The sequence below is a fragment of the Pongo abelii genome, chromosome 12 (genome assembly GCF_028885655.2).
Source record: "Pongo abelii isolate AG06213 chromosome 12, NHGRI_mPonAbe1-v2.0_pri, whole genome shotgun sequence".
NCBI classification, from domain to species: domain Eukaryota; kingdom Metazoa; phylum Chordata; class Mammalia; order Primates; family Hominidae; genus Pongo; species Pongo abelii.
In genome coordinates, this window is record NC_071997.2 from 70489736 (window position 1) to 70510289 (window position 20554).

Here is a 20554-nt window from a genome sequence, read left to right on the forward strand (position 1 = left end):
GAGAGAAGTTTCTTCTTAAATTCACTCTAAAATATCAAAAAGGTAATACATGATAATATTAATACCACTCATTAATAATGCCATTCTTTGATTTTAAAAAACTCATCACTAACGCATAGTGAACTTCAACCATTTTGTAAACTTGATACCAAATACACTTTTTTTTTTTTTTTGAGCTGGAATCTGGCTCTGTCTCCCAGGCTGGAGTACAGTGGCACAATCTCGGCTCACTGCAACCTCCGCCTCCCGGGTTCAAGCGATTCTCCTGCCTCAGCCTCCCCAGTAACTGGGATTACAGGTGCATGCTACCATACCTGGCTAATTTTTTTTGTAGTCTTAGTAGAGATGGGGTTTCATCATGTTGGCCAGGCTGGTCTCAAACTCCTGACCTCAAGTGATCCACCCACCTCGGCCTCCAAAAGTGCTGGGATCACAGGCGTGAGCCTTTGTGCCCAGCCCCAAATGCACGTCTAAGCTTCTGTTTTTATTGCAAATGCTTTCTATAAAAATTTCCCAGGTATTTAGCAAGCAGGATCAAATTATGCTTTTAAAATAATACACACTACAATATGCAAAACATCAAACTACTGGAATATTTAAAATATAAAGAGGTATATTCCTCTGTAGGCATTTAACTTCTTCACAATTTACATCACACCCCAAAATGTCTTAGCAATAAAATGTTTGTCAAAAGCCTCCAAAAAGAGCTTCGAGTGCTGGGTACAAATGGACTAAATTCCTAATACTACATTCCTAATACTGCATTTTAAAATCACAGTTGAGACGATTAAATTTTTAAAAAGCTAAATACAGGCCAGACATGGTGGCTTATGCCTGTAATCCCAGCACTTTGGGTGGCCGAGGTGGATAGATCACTTGAGCCCAAGAATTCAAAACCAGCCTGGACAACATAGGGAGACCCTGTCGCTAAAAAAAAAAAAAAAAATTTAAAAATTAGCCGGGCACGTTGGCACACACCTGTAGTCCCAGCTACTCAGGAGGCTGAAGTAGGAAGATCACTTGAGCCCCAGAAGTCAAGGCTGCAGTGAGCTATGATCACGCCACTGCACTCCAGCCTGGTCAACAGAGCTTGACCTTATCTTTAATAAATAAAATTTAAAAAGCAAAATGCAGAAAGTTATGTACAGTATACTCCACCTTGTGTCTGAAAGAAAGAAAAGGTTGTTGGCTAAACATAGTAGTATATTGTTCTTATGAGAAGATAACTCTTGAAAATTTAAAACATGATTAAATGAAAAATTCAATTAAAAGGCCAGAAGAGGCCAGGTGTGGTGGCTCAGGCTTGTAATCCCAGCACTTTGGGATGCCAAGGCAGGAAGATCACTTGAGTCCAGGAGTTTGAGACCAGCCTGGGCAACATGGTGAAACCCGTCTCTACAAAGAAATACAAAACATTTAGCCAGGTGTGGTGCCACACACCTGTAGATCCAGCTACTCAGGAGGTTCAGGTGGGAGGATCACTTGAGCCCGACAGGTCAAGGCTGCAGTAAGCCATGTGCACACCACTGCACTCCAGCCTGGGTGACATAGTGAGAGCTTGTCTCAAATAAATAAATAAATAGGCTGGGCGCAGTGGCTCATGCCTGTAATCCCAGCACTTTAGGAGGCTGAGGCAGGAGGATCACTTGAGCCCAGGAGTTGAAAACCAGCCTGGACAACATAAGACGCCATCTCTATTTTATTTTTAATAATCAAAAAAACTAAATAAAATAAATAAGTTAAATAAAGGCTACAAAAGGCCAAGCGTGGTGGCTCATACCTGTAATCCCAGCATTTGGGAGGCTAAAGAGGGAGGGTCGCTTGAGCCCAGGAATTTGAGACCACCCTGGACGATATGGGGAGATTCTGTCTCTAAAAAAAGATAAAAATAAAAAAATTAGGCAGGCATGGTGTTGAGCATTTACAGTTTCAGCTACTCAAAAGGCTGAGGTGGGAGGATCGTTTGAGCCCAAGAGGTCAAGGCTGCAAGTGAGACATGATCATGCCACTGCACTCCAGCCTGGGTGACAGAGTGAGACTGTGTCTCTTAAGAAATTTTTAATCAATTTTTAAATGTGTTTGAAGGCTAGAAAATAAAGTTAAGGAAGTCAATCAAAAAGTGGGAAAAAAAAAACATGAAAAATGGGGTAGAAAATAAGAGAAAATTAGAATAATCAGTCTAGGAGGTCTAACATTTGAAAAATCAGAGTGCAAGAAAGAGAATAGAAAAAACGAGATAAAATAATCCGGGCTGGGTGTGGTGGCTCACGCATGTAATCCTAGCACTTAGCGGGGCCAAGGCAGGCGGTTCACTTGAGCTCAGGAGTTGGAGACCAACCTGACCAACATGATGAAACCCCATCTCTACTAAAAATACAAAAATTAGCCAGGCATGGTGGTGCACACCTGTAATCCCAGCTACTTGGGCGGATGAAGTAGGAGAATTGCTTGAACCTGGTGGGGCAGAGGTTGCAGTGAGCCAAGATCATGCATTGCACTCTAGCCTGGGCAACAAGAGCAAAACTCCATCTCAAAAAAAAAAAAAAAGAAATGAAAAGAAAGGAATTTGGCCAGGTACAGTGGCTCACGCCTGTAATCCCAAACATGAGGCCCAGGCGGGTGGATCACTTGAGGCCAGGAACTTGAGACCAGCCTAACCAACATGGTGAAACTCCGTCTTAACAAAAGCACAAAAATTAGCCAGGCGTGGTGGCGCACACCTGTAATCCTAGCCACTCGGCTGGCTAAGACACGAGAATCGCTTGAACCCAGGATGCGGAGGTTGCAGTGAGCCAAGTTTGCACCAGCACACTCCAGCCTGGGCAACAGAGCTAGACTCTGTCTCAAAAAACAAAACAAAAAAAAAACCCAGAAAACAAAACCAAAGTGCTGCGATACAGGCATGAGCCACCTCGCCCAACCACAATTATTTCTTATAATCTTTTCCTATTATCATTCTTAACATTTTATTACTATTTTTTGTTTTGAGACGGAGTCCCGTCTGTCGCCCAGGCTGGACTGCAGTGGTGCAATTTTGGCTCACTGCAACCTCCGCCTCCGGGGTTCAAGCGATTCTCCTGCCTCAGCCTCCCGAATAGCTGGGACTACAGGTACACGCCACCATGCCTGGCTAATTTTTGTATTTTTAGTAGAGACAAGGTTTCACTATGTTGGCCAGGCTAGAGGTCATTTTTAATTTACTACAGATCTCAGGAGTCTAAAGAACAAGCTAGTGAAATTCCTCAAAGGGACCAAACAGCAAATAGTCCCCATTTCCAATTTTTAGATATTTATCAAGTAACCAACTTCAAAACATAATTTATATATTGTTTCCTTTTTTTTTTTTTTTTTTTTTTTTGAGACGGAGTCTCCCTCTGTTGACCAGGCTGGAGTGCAGTGGCGCAATCTCCGCTCACTGCAAGCTCCACCTCCCGGGTTCACGCCAGTCTCCTGCCTCAGCCTCCCGAGTAGCTGGGACTACAGGCTCCCGCCACCACACCTGGCTAATTTTTTTGTATTTTTAGTACAGACGGGGTTTCCCCAAGTTCGCCAGGATAGTCTTGATCTCCTGACCTTGTGATCCGCCCACCTCGGCCTCCCAAAGTGCTGGGATTACAGGCGTGAGCCACCGCGCCCAGGGGGGTTCCAAATATTATAATAAACATTATGAGTTTGAGAACAGATGTTTGGAGCAGAGGTTAGCACACTTTTCTCTTTTTTTTTTTTTTTTTTTTGGAGATGGAGTCTCACTCTGTTGCCCAGGCTGGAGTGCAGTGGCACAATCTCGGCTCACCACAAGCTCTGCCTCCCGGGTTCATGCCATTCTCCTGCCCCAGCCTCCCGAGTAGCTGGGACTATAGAAGCCCGACACCACGCCCAGCTAATTTTTTGTATTTTTAGTAGAGATGGGGTTTCACTGTGTTAGCCAGGATGGTCTTGATCTCTTGACCTCATGATCCACCCACCTCGGCCTCCCAAAGTGCTGGGATTACAGGCATGAGCCACCACGCCCGGCCACTTTTCTTTTTTTTTGAGATGGAGTCTCACTCTGTTGCCCAGGCTGGAGTGCAGTGGTGTGATCTTGGCTCACCACAACCTCTGCCTCCCAGATTCAAGGGATTCTCCTGCCTCAGCCTCCCGAGTAGCTGGGACTACAGGTGCGTGCCACCATGCCCAGCTAATTTTTGTATTTTTAGTAGAGATGGGGTTTTATTATGTTGGCCAGGGTGGTCTCAAACTCCTGGCCTCACGATCCACCCGCCTTGGCCTCCCAAAGTGCTGGGATTACAGGCATGAGCCACTGCGCCTGGCCACTTTTTTCTTTTAAATTTTTAGAGATGGAGTCTCCCTCTGTTGCCTAGACTGGAGTGCAGTGGCTATGCACAAGCATGACCATGCTGCCCTACAGCCTTGAGTTCCTGGGCTCAAGCAATCTTCTCACCCCAGCCTCCGGAGGAGCTGCTACTGCAGGCCTGTGCCACCACGCGGGTCAGCAAACTTTTTCTGTAAACATTCAGATAGTAAATACTTTTGGCTTTGAAGGTCACATGACCTCTATCACAGCCATTCAACTCTGTTATTAGAGTGGCTAAAGCTACTACAGACAAATTGTAAATAAATGAGCATGTAGTCATGTTACAATAAAACTTTTTTTTTTTTTTTGGAGACAGTCTCGCTCCGTCGCCAGGCTGGAGTGCAGTGGCACGATCTCGGCTCACTGCAACCTCCGCCTCCCAGGTTCAAGCGATTCTCCTGCCTCAGCCTCCTGAGTAGCTGGGACTACAAGCACATGCCACCACACCCAGCTAATTTTTGTATTTTTAGTAGAGATGGAATTTCACCATGTTGGCCAGGATGGTCTCCATCTCTTGATCTCGTGCTCTGCCCGCCTTGGCCTCCCAAAGTGCTGGGATTACAGGCGTGAGCCACCGCACCTGGCCTACAATAAAACTTTATTTCTAAAGACAGGCAACAGGCCAGATTAGTCCCACAGGACATAGTTTGCTGATCCCTGGTTTAGAGTACTACATTTCCTAGCTTTCCTCATATGGTAAGTGGTATATGTTTTCTCTCTATGCCAATCTTTTTAATAGCAATCTCCACATTTAAACACTCTCAATTCATTCACTTATTCTACAAACTTTTACTAAGTGCCTACTACATGCCAGACACAATATTAGGTATAACGAATAAAGAAGAAACAATAATAATAATAAAGTCCTGCCCTCCTAATGTTTACATTCTAGTAGAATAGTTAACAAATAAATAAGCTGATAAATACATAATATAATTTCAGGTAATACTAAGTATGAAGAAAAAGTAAAGCCAGGTAAAAAGTAAGAGGAAGGAAGAATGAGGGTCTTTATAAGTCAGGGAAGAGCTCATAGGAAATGACATTCAGGTAGAGAATGAATTAAACAAATGAACAAGCCATATGAATATCTACAGGAAAAACACTTCACATGATTAAATAAGGACAAGATTAGAATGCTGGAAATGAGAAAATGAGATCAGAGAAGTAAGGGTAAGATCATGTAAGGACCTGTGGCCTAGGGCAAAAGGACTGAATTTTATTCTAAGTTTGATGTGAAGCCAGGAACATGAAATAGTTGAGAGCAGGAGAGTAAGGAGGTATAATGCACTTTTTTAAAGGATCACTGGTACCTATGCAGAGGACAGACTGTAGAGGGCAGGAGTGGAACAGGAAGCCACTACACGCTGTTGCAAGTATTTCTAGACTTCTAAAATAGGATCTAGGCAGGATGGCTTATGCCTGTAATCTCAGCACTTTGGGAGACTGAGGCAGGAGGATCACTCGTGGTCAGGAGTTCAGGGCTACAGTGAATTATGACTTCACCACTGCGCTCCAGCCTGGGCGACAGAGTGAGACCCTGTCTCTAAATAAATAAATAAATAACAGAGTTTTGCTCATTGCCCAGGCTGGAGTGCAATGGTGCCATCCCAGCTCACTGCAACCTCCACCTCCCAGGTTCAAGCCATTCTCCTGCCTCAGTCTCACAAGTAGCTGGAATTATAAGCACCTGCCACTACAACCAGCTAATTTTTTGTATTTTTAATAGAGACGAGGTTTCGCCATGTTGGCCAGGCTGGTCTCGAACTCCTGACCTCAGGTGATCCGCCCACCCTGGCCTCCCCAAAGTGCTGGGATTACAGGCGTGAGCCACTGAGCCCGGCCTCGCTAAATTAACATTTGACTGATATAAATGAGTACTAGAGTATACGAATTAGTAATAGACAACACAAAATGAGAATTTTCATTAAAAAAAAAAAATTTTTTTTTTTTTTGAGATGGGGTTTCGCTCTTGTTGCCCAGGCTGGAGTACAATGGTGCGATCTCAGCTCACCACAACCTCCGCCTCCCGGGTTCAAGCGATTCTCCCACCCCAGCCTCTTGAGTAGCCGGGATTGCAGGCATGAACCACCATGTCTGGCTAATTTTGTATTTTTAGTAGAGATGGGGTTTCTCCATGTTGGTCAGGCTGATCTTGAACTCCCAACCTCAGGTGATCCGCCTGACCCGGCCTCCCAAAGTGCTGGGATGACAGGCGTGAGCCACGGCGCCCAGCCTAAAATTTTTTGTTTAAAATTCCAATGAGGAAATACAAAATCATCACCAGAGGGCAGTAGTGAATACAGACTAAGGTATACAAAAGGTGATTGGTCTTCATGTTAGATTATGCTCTTTCAGTAAACTGGGATTTACTGGAATTGAGCATATCCACAAGGTTAACAGCAATAGCAATAAAGATCATGCAAACTCATACCTATAAGAAGTTGAATTATAATGTAAGCAAAAAAAGTAGATTAAAATAGCAGTGTTGGGCCGGACGCGGTGGCTCATACCTGTAATCCCAACACTATGGGAGGCCAAGGAGGGTGGACTGCTTGAAGTTAGGAGTTTGGGACCAGCCTGGCCAACGTGGTGAAACCCCATCTCTACTAAAATACAAAAATTAGCTGGGTGTGGTGGCAGGTGTCTGTAATCCCAGCTACTCAGGAGGTTGAGGCAGAATTGCTTGAACCCAGGAGGTGGAGGTTGCAGTGAGCCAAGATCGAGCCACTGCATTCCAGCCTGGGCGACAGAGTGAGACTCCGTCTCAAAAAAAAAAAAAAGGTGGTGGCAGTGTTTAGCAACTGCCTTTTATATATAAATACAAGAGTATTTATCTATAGGATGTTATCTCCCTAAATAAACACATCATTCCCAATTCATTGACTTCATTGTTCCTTAGGGTCTACCCAAAAATAAAAACTACAGCAAGTGAATGGCCAGCTTCGCATATCTACAAGCAGATGAAAGGTTTGTCCTTTTGCGATTAACAGGCAAAGCTAGAGAGGGTCAATGTCCCAGTCAAGTAGGATAGGAGGGCTCCATTCTAAACAGAAAACAGAACCAGTACAAAAGCCAGGAATCACTACATAACACCTTGGCACACAACTTGAAAGTCAGAGGGAAGGGCTACAGCTCAGGGAGCACCTGAACCTGAAAACATGGCCTGTGAAATATATTGCCAGGCAGTTGGCAATAAGGAGGCTGTTAACACGTGCGTCCGCTGTATCCCCTGCTGGGAACTACATGTCCCCTCCTTCCTTCCTTTGCTTCTACCCTCTTGTCACCCTTCATTTTCACTTTCTTCACAGACCATGATATTACACAAATGAAAGTATGAACTCTGTTGTCATTTATACGAAAAATGTACATCCTGCTTAAGAGCAGCAATAGAAGTTAGCAAGATTATAAGAATAAAAGGTTGTTTCATTTTTTTCTTGCCTCCTCCACCAATACTCCACATTGGTTACCCCCATATTGTGATCAAACTGGACTATTCACCATTTCCTGAACCTGCTTTTTTCCTGCCCCACCCATGCTATGTTCTTAACTCAGAATCCTGTATACAGCTACCCTTCATCTCAGTCTAAAATATGCTATACTTTCTTCAAGAGCAGCAAAAATGGCATATCCAAGAAGCCTGCCAGAAAGAACTGATATCTCTTAATCTATCTTCAGGTGCTTACTCACAATTCTACTTACAAATACAATCACATCCTTGCATCATGCTTATTTGTGTATGTTCCCTCTTACTGCAGACAGAGGTTCTATCTGCAAAGCCTTTCAGTGTAAAAATCATGTTTGTGCCAGGCGCAGTGGCTCACGCCTGTAATCCCAGCACTTTGGGAGGCCGAGGCGGGCAGATCATCTGAGGTCGGGAGTTCGGGACCAGCCTGACCAACATGGAGAAACCCCATCGCTACTAAAAATACAAAATTAGCCAGGTGTGGTGGTGCATGCTTGTAATCCCAGCTACTCAGGAGGCTGAGGCAGGACAATCGCTTGAACCTGGGAGGCAGAGGTTGCGGAGAGCCGAGACTGCGCCATTACTTACACTCCAGCCTGGGCAATAAGAGCAAAACTCCGTCTCAAAAAATAATATTAAAATAAAAATAAATTAAAATCATGTTTGTTTTTTATTTTTCCATAAGAATTAGAGAAATTTGGCCGGGCTCAGCGGCTCACGCCTGTAATCCCAGCACTTTGGGAGGTGGAGGCGGGTGGATCACGAGGTCAGTAGTTCAAGACCAGCCTGGCCAAGATGGTGAAACCCCGTCTCTACTGAAAAACAAAAAAACAAAAAACTTAGCCGGGCGTGGTGGCTGGCGCCTGTAATACCAGCCACTTGGGAGGCTGAGGCAGAGAATTGTTTGAACCTGGGAGGCAGAGGTTGCAGTGAGCCGAGATCACGCCACTGCACTCCGGCCTGGGCAACAGAGCAAGACTCGTCTCAAAAATAATAATAATAATTAGAGAAATTTAACCCTCAGTGTTGCTTTTAAGTTAAATAAAAGCTGGGTGCAGTGGCTCACGCCTGTAATCCCAGTACTTTGGAAGGCCGAGGCAGGCAGATCACGAGGTCAAGAGATCAAAACCATCCCGGCCAACATGGTGAAACCCCATCTCTACAAAAATTAGCTGGGCGCTGCGGTGCATGCCTGTAGTCCCAGCTACTCGGGAGGCTGATGCAGGAGAATCACTTAAACCTGGGAGGTGGAGGTTGTAGTGAGCCGAGATGGTGCCACTGCACTCCAGCCTGGCAACAGAACAAGATTCCGTCTCAAAAAAAAAAAAAAGAGTTAAATAAAGATTGGAACTGAATGTCATCCTGAGCCCAGGGTTTCAGCCCTAAGTAAAACAATCAAAGGCATATCCCTTTGTTCCTCAGACTAATCAGTGTGCTGCCAGGCACCTGCAAATCTTCTGTTGCCTACTCCCAACACCAAGAGAGCCATGCCAGCTCCACAACACAGAGCCACTCGAAAACTTCAAGTATCCTGGATATTATTCAGCAATGTATTTAAAATAAAGTAAAGCCGGATGCAGTGGCTCACACCTGTAATCCCAGAACTTTGGGAGGCGGAGGCGGGCAGATCACCTGAGATCAGGAGTTCAAGACTAGCCTGGCCAACATGGTGAAACCTTCTCTCTACTAAAAATAAAAAAAATTAGGCGTGGTGGTGGACACCTGTAATCCCAGCTACACTGGAGGCTGAGACAGGAGAATCACCTGAACCCAGGAGGCGGAGGTTGTAGAGAGTAGAGATCACACCATTGCACTCCAGCCTGGGCGACAAAAGCAAAATTCTGTCTCAAAATAAAAAGAAAATGAGAAAGAGTTTTCAGGCAAACTCTTCTCTGGGTATCCTGCTGTTTTATCTCCTAACAAAATAAATGAATCAAAATGTCGTCCACCTAGAGAGGAGAAGTAGCCCCCAACGTTTGGAGATTCTAAGGCATTACCTACACATGTGCTGTTGTCTCTTCTTAGCCTGCAGAAGAGATATAGGCCTCATCCCCACAGGAGACCAAACACCTCAAAAACCCAGATGTCAAATTTTCTAGGAAACTCTCTCGGACTGCTCAAAGAGTAAAATTTGATAGAAATAGGAAGCATTTGGCTGGGCAGGGTGACTCACGCCTGTAATCCTAGCACTCCAAGAGGCCGAGGCAGGCGGATAACCAAGTCAGGAGATCAAAACCATCCTGGCCAACATAGTGAAACCCAGTTTCTACTAAAAATACAAAAATTAGCCGGGTGTGGTGGCGCATGCCTATAACCCCAGCTACCCAGGAGGCTGAGGCAGGAGAATGGCTTGAACCCCGGGAGGTGGAGATTGCAGTGAGCCGAGATCAGGCCACTGCACTCCAGCCTGGCAACAAAGCAAAACTCGTCTCAAAAAAAGAAAAGAAATAGGAAGCGTTCACTAGTGATTTATGACTGATATCAACTAAGATTACTTAGAATGTCTAGGATCACACCTGAGATATTACTCCTTACATTTCCATGAGACAATCCATTTACTATGTGAAATATTTGTTTTCATTTGCTTTTTCTGGATTCAAATCCTGTAGGCAAAATCAGTTTTAAAAAATACAGTGCCTTTTAAAGAATAAACAGCTTTGAAAAAATAGCAAATTCAAAAGGATAGTGGATTAAATTTCAACATTGACTTTAATCAAAATGTAATTTTAGGCTGTTTAGATTCCCTGGGCCTCTTTCTTAAATCTTTACAATGGGTGTCCACTATATAAGGTTTTTTTCAAGAAACAAATGAAACAACATGTAAAACTTCTCAGTACAGTTCCTAACACATAGGAGACCTACAAAAGTCAGTAATTTTTTTACAGTCTGTCTCTAGAGTACATTGATACTAGATTCATTCCTATAACTAGTTCTCAGTCTAAATAGAATTGTTCAATATGAGGGTTATTAGCCATATGTGACTACTGAGCACTTAAATTTGGCAAGTCCGAGATATGTGCTTTAAGTGTAAAATACTGGATTTCGAAGACTTAGTGAAAAAAGTAACAAAAAATCTTGTCAATATTTTGTATATTGATTACATGTGAAGTGATAATACTTTGGCTATTCTGGATTAAATAAGATATATTATTAAAATATTAATTTCACCTTTTTGGCTCACATATTTCTATTGGACGATCTAGTCTATACTTTGACTTCAAGCTGGTAATTATGCTCTCTTAACCACGCAGTGGACTGCTTGACAGATATCACTCGGGCTAAGCCATCCCTTATCCAGCAGACACTGGCTCATTTTAACGCTCCCAACTTCCACAACCGGGGAAAGCTAGCGACCTAAAACTCTTAATTTTAAAAACTCCAGATCCCACAGATCTGCTGAGGAAACGCGACTGTTACCAAGAGACAGAAATGTCTTGAAGGAAAAACCCCTGTTGGTGTCAGTCTACCGGGGGACTGGGAACTTCAGCAGGAAAAAGGTCACCCTTAGGAAAGAGAGAAGGGGCGACAGAACGAGCAAATCTGAAGGAGCCCGATGTGGAGCCCACGGAGTAGAGGTCTGAGAAGGAAAAGCCTTTCAGCTTGTGGGGACGGGGAAAGGCGAGGGGGGCGACTCTGAAGCCAGCGGCCAAGGGGTTCTGCTCCAAGCCGGAGACTACAGAAAAGAGCAGTACCTTAAGAATCCCCCTCATCTTTGCCAGAAAGGAGCGGAACTCCTCGGGTGGCACCTCTGGATACAGCTGGCTCCGTAGCAGCTCCTCTGTGATGCCAGGGTACCCGTGGAAAGTGTCCTGGGCCAGCGCATTCAGCAGCCCGCTCAGGTTCTTACCACTCTCAACCTCGCCCGCCGCCATGCTCTGCGAAGGCCCCGCCCCGCAACAGCTGAGCCGTGCCCCACCACGGCGGCCGAGATGTGCCTAAATAGCCTGTGCAAAACCACCACGGGGAACCTAGAGGGTAAGGCTTCCCCGCGGGTCAGAGTTGGCAGCTTACAGCTTTGCTCTGCAAAACCTATCCCCTTAGGATGCCTCCACGGAAATATCCGTTTGGTTCCAGTAGGGTCACTTTGCTTCCCCTGATCCCCTTCATCACTGCAGAGCCTACTGGAAAGAAAGATTGCTCGCAGAAATTACTGGAGATGGGGTAGCAGCCTATAAGTTTGGCAGTTTAATTTTTAGATGGCTGTATCTCATTCCAGGACTTGCCAACCCATTAACTGAATACGATCAATCACTCAGATTTAATCTCTGCCTAATCCTTACCTGTCATCCTTTGTTCCAGGAAGTTTAACTATCTCCTGATTACCTAATGTTTTTGTTTGAGTTGTTAATTGCCTTTTTTATATACACTTGTCTTTCCAGCTAGATCAGTGGCTCTGATCCAATGTTCTTTTATACGACAAATATTTTAACACCTTATTTACTATCCTGAAATGAAATGCATAGCTAATATAACTTCCCACCCATATAATTTTTAAAAATCAATATATTATGCAGCCATAAAATGGAATAAAGTACTGATACATGCTACAACATGAATGAGACTTAAAAACAGGATTAGTAAAAGAAGCCAGACATAAAAGGCCAAATATTGGACATCCATTTATATGAAATGTCCAGGATAGACAAATCCATGGAGACTGAAAGTAATGTAATAGTTGCCAGAATCTGGAGGAGGGGACGAATGGATAATGACTGTTTATAGGTACAGAGTTTCTTTGGGGCATGATGAAAACATTCTGGAAGTGGAAGCACAACCTTGTTAATATTCTAAAACCCACTGAATTGTACACTTTAAAAGATTAGTTTCACAGTATGTGAATATCTTAATTTAAAAATCAATTTAATGACCTAATTGTAATTTATCACAAAATGAAAAGGAAAGTAATTTATAATATAATATGTGTAAGTGTTTGGGTACACCTATACTAGTTGACTAAAAGACATACAAAGTAGCCAGATGTCTGCATCTTTACATCTTTATGTAGAACCACCTGTGACTTCTACAAATGCAAATTGATACAGGTGTGTGGTATTGGTGACTCCAGAGGGAGGGCAGTTGCTTCTGGTAACATGATGTTCTGAAATGTGAACAACAGTTGGTAAAGTTTACAACAAAAAACACTTTCCTCACTCTACAGTCATTGCAAAGCTGGAATATTCTGTATATATTAATGCTAAACTAAAAATACATTGTGTTGCCGGGCACGGTGGCTCACGCCTCTAATCCCAGCACTTTGGAAGTCCGAGGCAGGCGGATCACGAGGTCAGGAGATCGAGACCATCCTGGCTAACACGGTGAAACCCCGTCTCTACTAAAAATACAAAAAAATTAGCCGGGCCTAGTGGCGGGCGCCTGTAGTACCAGCTACTTGGGAGGCTGGGGCAGGAGAATGGCGTGAACCTGGGAGGTGGAGCTTGCAGTGAGCCGAGATCATGCCACTGCACTCTGTCACCTAGGCGAAAGAGCGAGACTCTGTCTCAAAAAAATAAAAATAAAATAATAATAATAATACATTGTGTTTCTATATAAAATCGAGTTTGACTTTAGGCTTAGATAATAACAAACAGGTTTTTCACCTTTATGAATGTATCCTGCATGGGAAGATGTCTTATATATCTGACCTCTCTCTCACCTATTCCATTCCTACCCTTCCTTCAAAGTGACAACTGAGGTCGGGCACGGTGGCTCATGCCTGTAACCCCAGCACTTCGGGAGACTGAGGTGGGTGGATCACCTGAGGTCAGGAGATTGAGACCAGCCTGGCCAACATGGTGAAACCCCATCTCTACTGAAAATACAAAAATTAGCCAGGCATGGTAGCACATGTCTGTAGTCCAAGCTGCTCGGGAGGCTGAGGCAGGAGAATTCCTTGAACTCAGGAAGCGGAGGTTGCAGTGAGCAGAGATGGTGCCACTGCACTCCAGCCTGGGGGACAAGAGCAAAACTTCACCTCAAAAAAAAAAAAAAAAGTGACAACTGAAATGCCCTTTCAAGGCAGTGCCACATTGTTGAGAATCTACTCATCTAGACTACTTTAATTAATGTTTATCCAGTAAAGAGGTATTCTCTTTTTTTTTTTTTGAGACAAAGTTTTACTCTGTTGCCCAGGCTGGAGTGCAGTGGCACAATCTCGGTTCACTGCAACATCCACCTCCCAAGTTCAAGTGATTCTCCTGCCTCAGCCTCCTGAGTAGCTGGGATTATAGGCATGTGCCACCATGCCCAGCTAATTTTTGTATTTTTTGTAGAGAAGGGGTTTCACCATGTTGGCCAGGCTGGTCTCAAACTCCTGACCTCAGGTGATCCACCCACCTCGGCCTCCCAAAGTGCTGGGATTACAGGTGTGAGCCACTGTGCCCGGCCAGAGGTATTTTTTATAATAGAAAAAATATATTTCTTTTCCTAAAATAATTATATAAAAGGCAAATTCAGATTTGCTTCCATGGCTCCAAGTAAACCAAACTTAGTGACAAACTATAGATTGTTTTACATGTACTTACAGAAGTTGCAGAGAATGGTTGGTGAAAAAGAAAAAGCATAAATTAAAGGGTGGCAAGCAGAAAAAGCACTATTAAACATGTAATTTACAAATTACCCACCAGAAAGGCTGCACCTATTTATTTCTATGAAACCTTAGTAACACTGACTGATATTATTTTTTTAAATTTAATTTAATTTAATTTTTGAGACAGGGTCTCACTCTGTTGCCCAGGCTGGAGTGCAGCGGCACGATGTTGGCTCACTGCAGTCTCGACCTCCCAGGCCCAGGTTATCCTCTGATCTCAGGCTAAGTAGCTGGGACTATGAGCACACACTACCATACCCAGCTATATTATTCTTTATAACCTTTGCCATATGATACATGAAAAATATTATCTCACTGTTTTAATTTGCATTTCTTAAATTTTGAGAGTAAATACTTTTTTACTATATTTATTGGCTGCTTGTATTTCTTCCTATTTCCTTGTCCACTTTCTATAGGAGTTTCTGTCACTTCAGTGACTTCTTTTCTTTTTTTTTAAGGTGGAGTTTCGCTCTTGTCACCCAGGCTGGAGTGCAATGGCATGATCTCGGCTCACCGCAACCTCCGCCTCCCGGGTTCAAGCGATTCTCCTGCCTCAGCCTCCCAAGTAGCTGGAACTACAGGCGTGTGCCACCATGCCTGGCTAATTTTTGTATTTTTAGTAGAGACGAGGCCAGGCAGGTCTCAAACTCCCGACCTCGTGATCCACCTGCCTCGGCCTCCCAAAGTGCTGGGATTACAGGCGTTAGCCACCGTGCCCGGACACTTCAGTGATTTCTAAGAGCTCTTTATGCATAGAAATATTAGTGCTTGTTACCTACATGCAAATTTTTCCCCAAGTTTATATAGTCAAATCTAGGCTGGGTACAGCGGCTCACGCCTGTAATCCCAGAACTTTGGGAGGCCAAGGTGGATGGATCACGAGGTCAAGAGATCGAGACCATCCTGGCCAACATGGTGAAACTTCATCTCTACTAAAAATACAAAAATTAGCTGGGCATGGTGGCGCGTGCCCGTAGTCCAGCTACTTGGGAGGCTGAGGCAGGAGAATTGCTTGAACCCAGGAGGCGGAGGTTGCAGTGAGCCAAGATCATGCCACTGCACTCCAGCCTGGTGACAGAGTGAGATTCCGTCTCAATAAATAAAATAAAATAAAATAGAGTTAAATCTATTAACCTACGTAGAAAAAGTCTGGAAGTTTATTCACTAACATAGTTATAGTGTATATCTCTTAGTAACTGAGGCTTTCTGCTTACCTGATTTTTCTAAATATCTACAGTGTACATGTAATACTGTTATAATAAAAAGTTATTTAATGAAAAAATTAAATAAGTAGTAGGTCCTAAAATAAAATTATTTTTTGTGGGGCGACAAAAAATTGTACTCTGTTGCCTAGGCTGGAGTACAATGGCAGGATCTCTGCTCACTGCAACTTCCACCTCCCGGGTTCGAGCAATTTTCGTGTGTCAGCCTCCTGAGTAACTGGGATTACGTGTGCACACCACCACGCCGACCTAATTTTTGTATTTTTAGTGGAGATAAGGTTTCACCATCTTGGCCAGGCTGGTCTTGAACTCCTGGCCTCAGGTGATCCACCCACCTCGGCCTCCCAAAGTGCTGGGATTACAGGGGTGAGCCACTGCCCCCAGCAATAAAAATCTTTCAATGAAAGCTTTAAAGGACATGTGTATTCTACGTTACAGAGAAAAGCCATGAACCTTGCTTTTTTAAAAAAATGTGTTTTGGTCGGGCGCGGTGTCTCACACCTGTAATCCCAGCATTTTGGGAAGCCGAGGCAGGAGGATCACCTGAGGTCAGGAGTTCCAGACCAGCCTGGCCAACATGGTGAAACCCTGTCTCTACTAAAGATACAAAAATTAGCTAGGTGAGGTGGCAGGCGCCTGTAATCCCAGCTACTCAGGAGACTGAGACAAGAGAATCGCTTGAACCCGGGAGGTGGCGGTTGCACTGAGCCGAGATTACGCCACTGCACTCCAGCCTGGGTGACAGAGTAAGACTGTCTCAAAAATAAAAATAAAAATAAAAGTGTTTTAATTTAAAATTTTTATTTTCCATGTCCACCGAATATGAATCTTAAAGTTTTTGATATTACTAGATGCTTTCAGAATCTGATAAAAGCCTCAGACACTTTCTCCCCAAAATATAAACACACACCAAATGTAGCCTACAATATCTATTGGCTACGTTATCCCTCAGAAGTCTTTCTATAAACCCCCTAGTTTTCCACTGGTCCTGACTGTAAACTAAAAATAAAATCCTAAGCCTCCCACTGAGTGAACAGACCTCCTCTTGACCAAGGGGACCCCAGAGAAACCTGAAAATTGTGTTTCCACCCATAACAAGGAAGAGATTGGACATTCATCCTTCTACCTCCTCCCTTTTAGAGTTTAGACACAACTGACAGGCATTAATGTTAAAATAGGGATCATAAGACTCTGTGACAATAAGATACCAAATTATAGAAAGACCTAAGGCCATGCAAGGCAAGGGTTAAGTCATGCCTGCAGGCCATCAGTCTTGCTGAATAGGTCATTTTGACGCAAAATATTGTGGCTAACTCTGACGTAGCATCCTTATCTTCAAAATTTCTTTCTTCTGACTCCAAGTTTTAGACAGAGCCTTACGACTTTAACCAATTGCAAATTAAAGAATCTCTGAATCCATCTGTAAATTGTAAGTCCCCGCTTCAGCATATCCTGGCTTCTGGGACCGAACCAATGTATACCTTCCATGTGTTGACTTACATCTTTGCCTGTAACTCCTGCCTCCCTGAAATGCATAAAATTGTAATCTGACCACCTCAGGACCACTTACTCAAAGTTCCTTGGGTTTGTGTTTTCCCCAGGCTGTGGTCGGTCACATTGGCCCTGAATAAATATCTAAAAAATTTTACAGAGTTTGGTTTTTCTTTTAACATGACTAAGGACTCCTGAGTACTCCCAGCTCTAATTAACCTTCACAAGAAATACATTACCCTTTTAGAAGCAAGTGAAAATACAGGCTGGGTGTGGTGGCTCACACCTGTGATCCCAGCACTTTGGGAAACCAAGGTGGGCGGATCACTTGAGGTCAGAAGTTCTAGACCAGCCTAGCCAACATGGTAAAACCCTGTCACTACTAAGAATACAAAAATTAGCTGGGTGGGGTGGCACACGTCTGTAGTCCCATCCATGTAGGAGGCTGAGGCAGCATAGTTTGAGCCAGGGAGGTTGAGGTTGCAGTAAGCTGGGATCACGCCACTGTACTCCAGCCTGGGCGACACAGCAAGACTCTGTCTCAAACAAACAAACAAACAAAACAACAAGAACAACAAAAAACATCGCTATCATTATTTAACTCCTACTCACACGTGTAGGAGAGGCAAAATTTTACCTCTGCCCTCTTAGGGTTTTTTGGCTGGACTCGAGAATTAAACTTACATTAAGACAGGTTAACAGGAGAAAGATATACAGATTTATTTAATATAAGTTTATATTGTTTAATATAATGTATGACATGGAAGCCCTCATAAGTAAATGAAGACCCACAAAAGTGGGAAAACTTAAATGCTTTTATATTAGGATGAACAAAGACAGGCAACAGGAAAAAAGTAACTAAACTATGTGGGGAGGCTAAAGGAAGATAAAAATTATTTTAACAAGGTCTGTTTGTACAGAATTTTCTCAGTCTCAACTTCCCATCCTTGATGATAAGAATGTTGCCTTCCTTCTGGTAAAGGGAAGACATCTTTCATATGGGGGTTTTATCTCCTGCTTTAAGGAAGAAAAGGGGAAGAATCAGAGTCCCTTCTTGCACCCATTTTTTTTAATGTGTCTTTAGCTCAAAATAATCCTTATGCCAAAGTGGCATATTTTGGGATAGCATATTCTGCCACATATCACTGGACATATTACTGCCTGCCTGAGCCTACAGCATGTTCCAAAATATCAGAGTGAGCAATAAAATAAATTAATTCCTGTGCCACCAGGGGCTGCTATTGCTAACGTAACTGTTGAAACTTGGTAGCAGCCGCATTTTTTGAATGCCTTTCAAGCAAAAGGATCCAAGTACAAAGTTTTATTTTATTAACTCTCAAAACAACCTATTTTGTAGATAACAAAGCTGGGCATAGGCCTATTAAAAGAATTGTCTAAGGCAAGGAAACGGTAAGAAAAAGACCCTGAAGCCTTGATGCAAAAGGAAATTATAAATACCTAACTAAGCCCTCCTTGTAAACAGGTTTCCTTTCTATTGTGGCCAAATAGGTTTCCATTCTAAGTTCCATTAAGCAACTGGTCCCAGGCAAGTAATAGGTGTTTTTTAATGAGGTTTTCCACCTCTGAAAACATTAAAATATTATATAAAACGTGAACTGAAATGTGTGCAAACACAAGGGCCCCAAAGTTTTACAATGAGCTCTACCTGCCCTCTGTCTCCATTCTACTTTCTCCAATTCTGCTGTTATTAACATTCACCCTTCACTCAACTGGCCACTCAACAGATTTTATTTTTTTGAGACAGGGTCTCACTCTGTCATCCAGGCTGCAGTGCAGTGGCGTGATCCCAGCTTACTACAAACCCAACCTCCCTGGCTCAAGCTATCCTTCTGCTTCAACCTCCTGCTTAGATGGGACTACAGATGTATGCCAGCCCGTCTAGCTGATTTTAAAATTTTTTTTAGAGACAGAGTCCCACCATGTTGCCCAGTCTGGTCTCCACCTCCTGAGGTCAAGTGATCCTCCCACCTTGACCTCCCAAACTGCTGTGATTACAGGTGTAAGCCACCACGCCCCAACAACAGGTATTAGTTGAGAGCTTTTGCAATCCATTCTTCTTGGCTCCAGGAAATACAGAAATGAATGACCGTCTCTGCCTTAAAATCTTACATTCTGGTAAGGGAAAATTACATGTAAATAAATTATTAAAATACAATGGACTAAGAATTGTTATTACTTACTACCTAAAAGTAGCTATCAGGTTTGGTGGTAGAAGAAGATTCCATTAATTCAGCTGCAGTAGGTCAGGAGAGGCTTAATGGTGAATATCAGAATATGCTGCAGGTGAAATAACTCATCCCTATATATGGAGGCATGAAACAGAGTGAGGTGCTGAGTCCTCTGTAAATGGCATAGCCAGAATGGAACCAGGAGCCTAGGGTAATAAATCTGAAAAAACAGACAGGGCCTAGGTCACAGGGATGAAGAGTTTACATGAAATGGCCAATTTTTTTTTTTTTTTTGAGACAGAGTTTTACTCTTGTTGCCCAGGCCGGAGTGCAGTGGCGCAATCTCAGTTCACTGCAACCTCTGCCTCCTGGGTTCACGCGATTCTCCTGCCTCAGCCTCCTGAGTAGCTGGGATTACAGGCATGCACCACCACGCCCAGCTAATTTTTTGTATTTTTAGTAGAGACGGGGTTTCATCATGTTGGCCAGGCTGGTGTCAAACTCCTGACCTCAGGTGATCCACCCACCTCGGCCTCCCAAGTAATGCCAATTTTTATACTTAACCATTGGGAAGTGTAGAGAAGGAAAAATCTTTCCCCTTCCCATCTTAGGGTTCTTGGCTGGAGCTCTGTAACAAAACACAACTTAACAAGAGAAAAGCATACAAATTTATTTAACATAAGTTTTACATGACACAGGAGCCTTCATAAGGAAATGACCCAAAGAAGCAGTTTGAGCCATACGATTATATGCTAAGTGGGACAAAGAGTAGTAAATTGTGAAAATACAGACTTGGTCTAGGGTAGTTAATCATGGAGAAGTGACCAGGAAGATAAGAATTCGTTTAACAAGGTTTTTTAATAAAGATTTTTTTATGGCCTTGATTCCCTATTTCTGGTGTTAAGAATATCTTCTAGGTGGGCACAGTGGCTCATGCCTGTAATCCCAACACTTTGGGAGGCTGAGGTGGGTGGACTGCTTGAGGTCAGGAGTTCGAGACCAGCCTGGCCAATATGGTGAAACCCCATCTCTACTAAAAACACAAACATTAGCTAGGTGTGGTGGTGGGCACCTGTAATCCCAGCTACTCGGGAGGCTGAAGCATGAGAATCACTTGAACCTGGGAGGCGGAGGTTGCAGTGAGCCGAGATCAAGATGGTGCCACTGCACTCCAGCCTGGGCGACAGAGCGAGACTCTAAAAAAAAAACAAAAAAAAAAAGAAAAGAAAAAAGAACACCTTTCATATG

At 43.5% G+C, this 20554-nt stretch overlaps 1 protein-coding gene across 5 annotated transcripts in view; it reads right to left on the reverse strand.

The window, feature by feature from the left end:
* COMMD1 (copper metabolism domain containing 1) overlaps positions 1-20554 on the reverse strand; it is a 246875-nt gene that overhangs the window by 218342 nt on the left and 7979 nt on the right. For 3 of the 5 annotated variants that reach the window (XR_008522122.1, XM_024242654.2, XM_054547507.1), the window contains exon 1: positions 11510-11758. The exons of 1 other annotated variant lie outside the window; for it this stretch is intronic. Coding sequence is in view for 2 of the 4 variants with exons in the window: in XM_024242654.2 (XP_024098422.1) it covers positions 11510-11689 (180 nt within the window). In the remaining 2 variants the exon portion in view is untranslated. Of the gene's footprint in view, positions 1-11509; positions 11759-20554 lie in introns of those variants that run through there. One more of the 5 variants, XM_024242656.3, reaches the window with a different exon arrangement.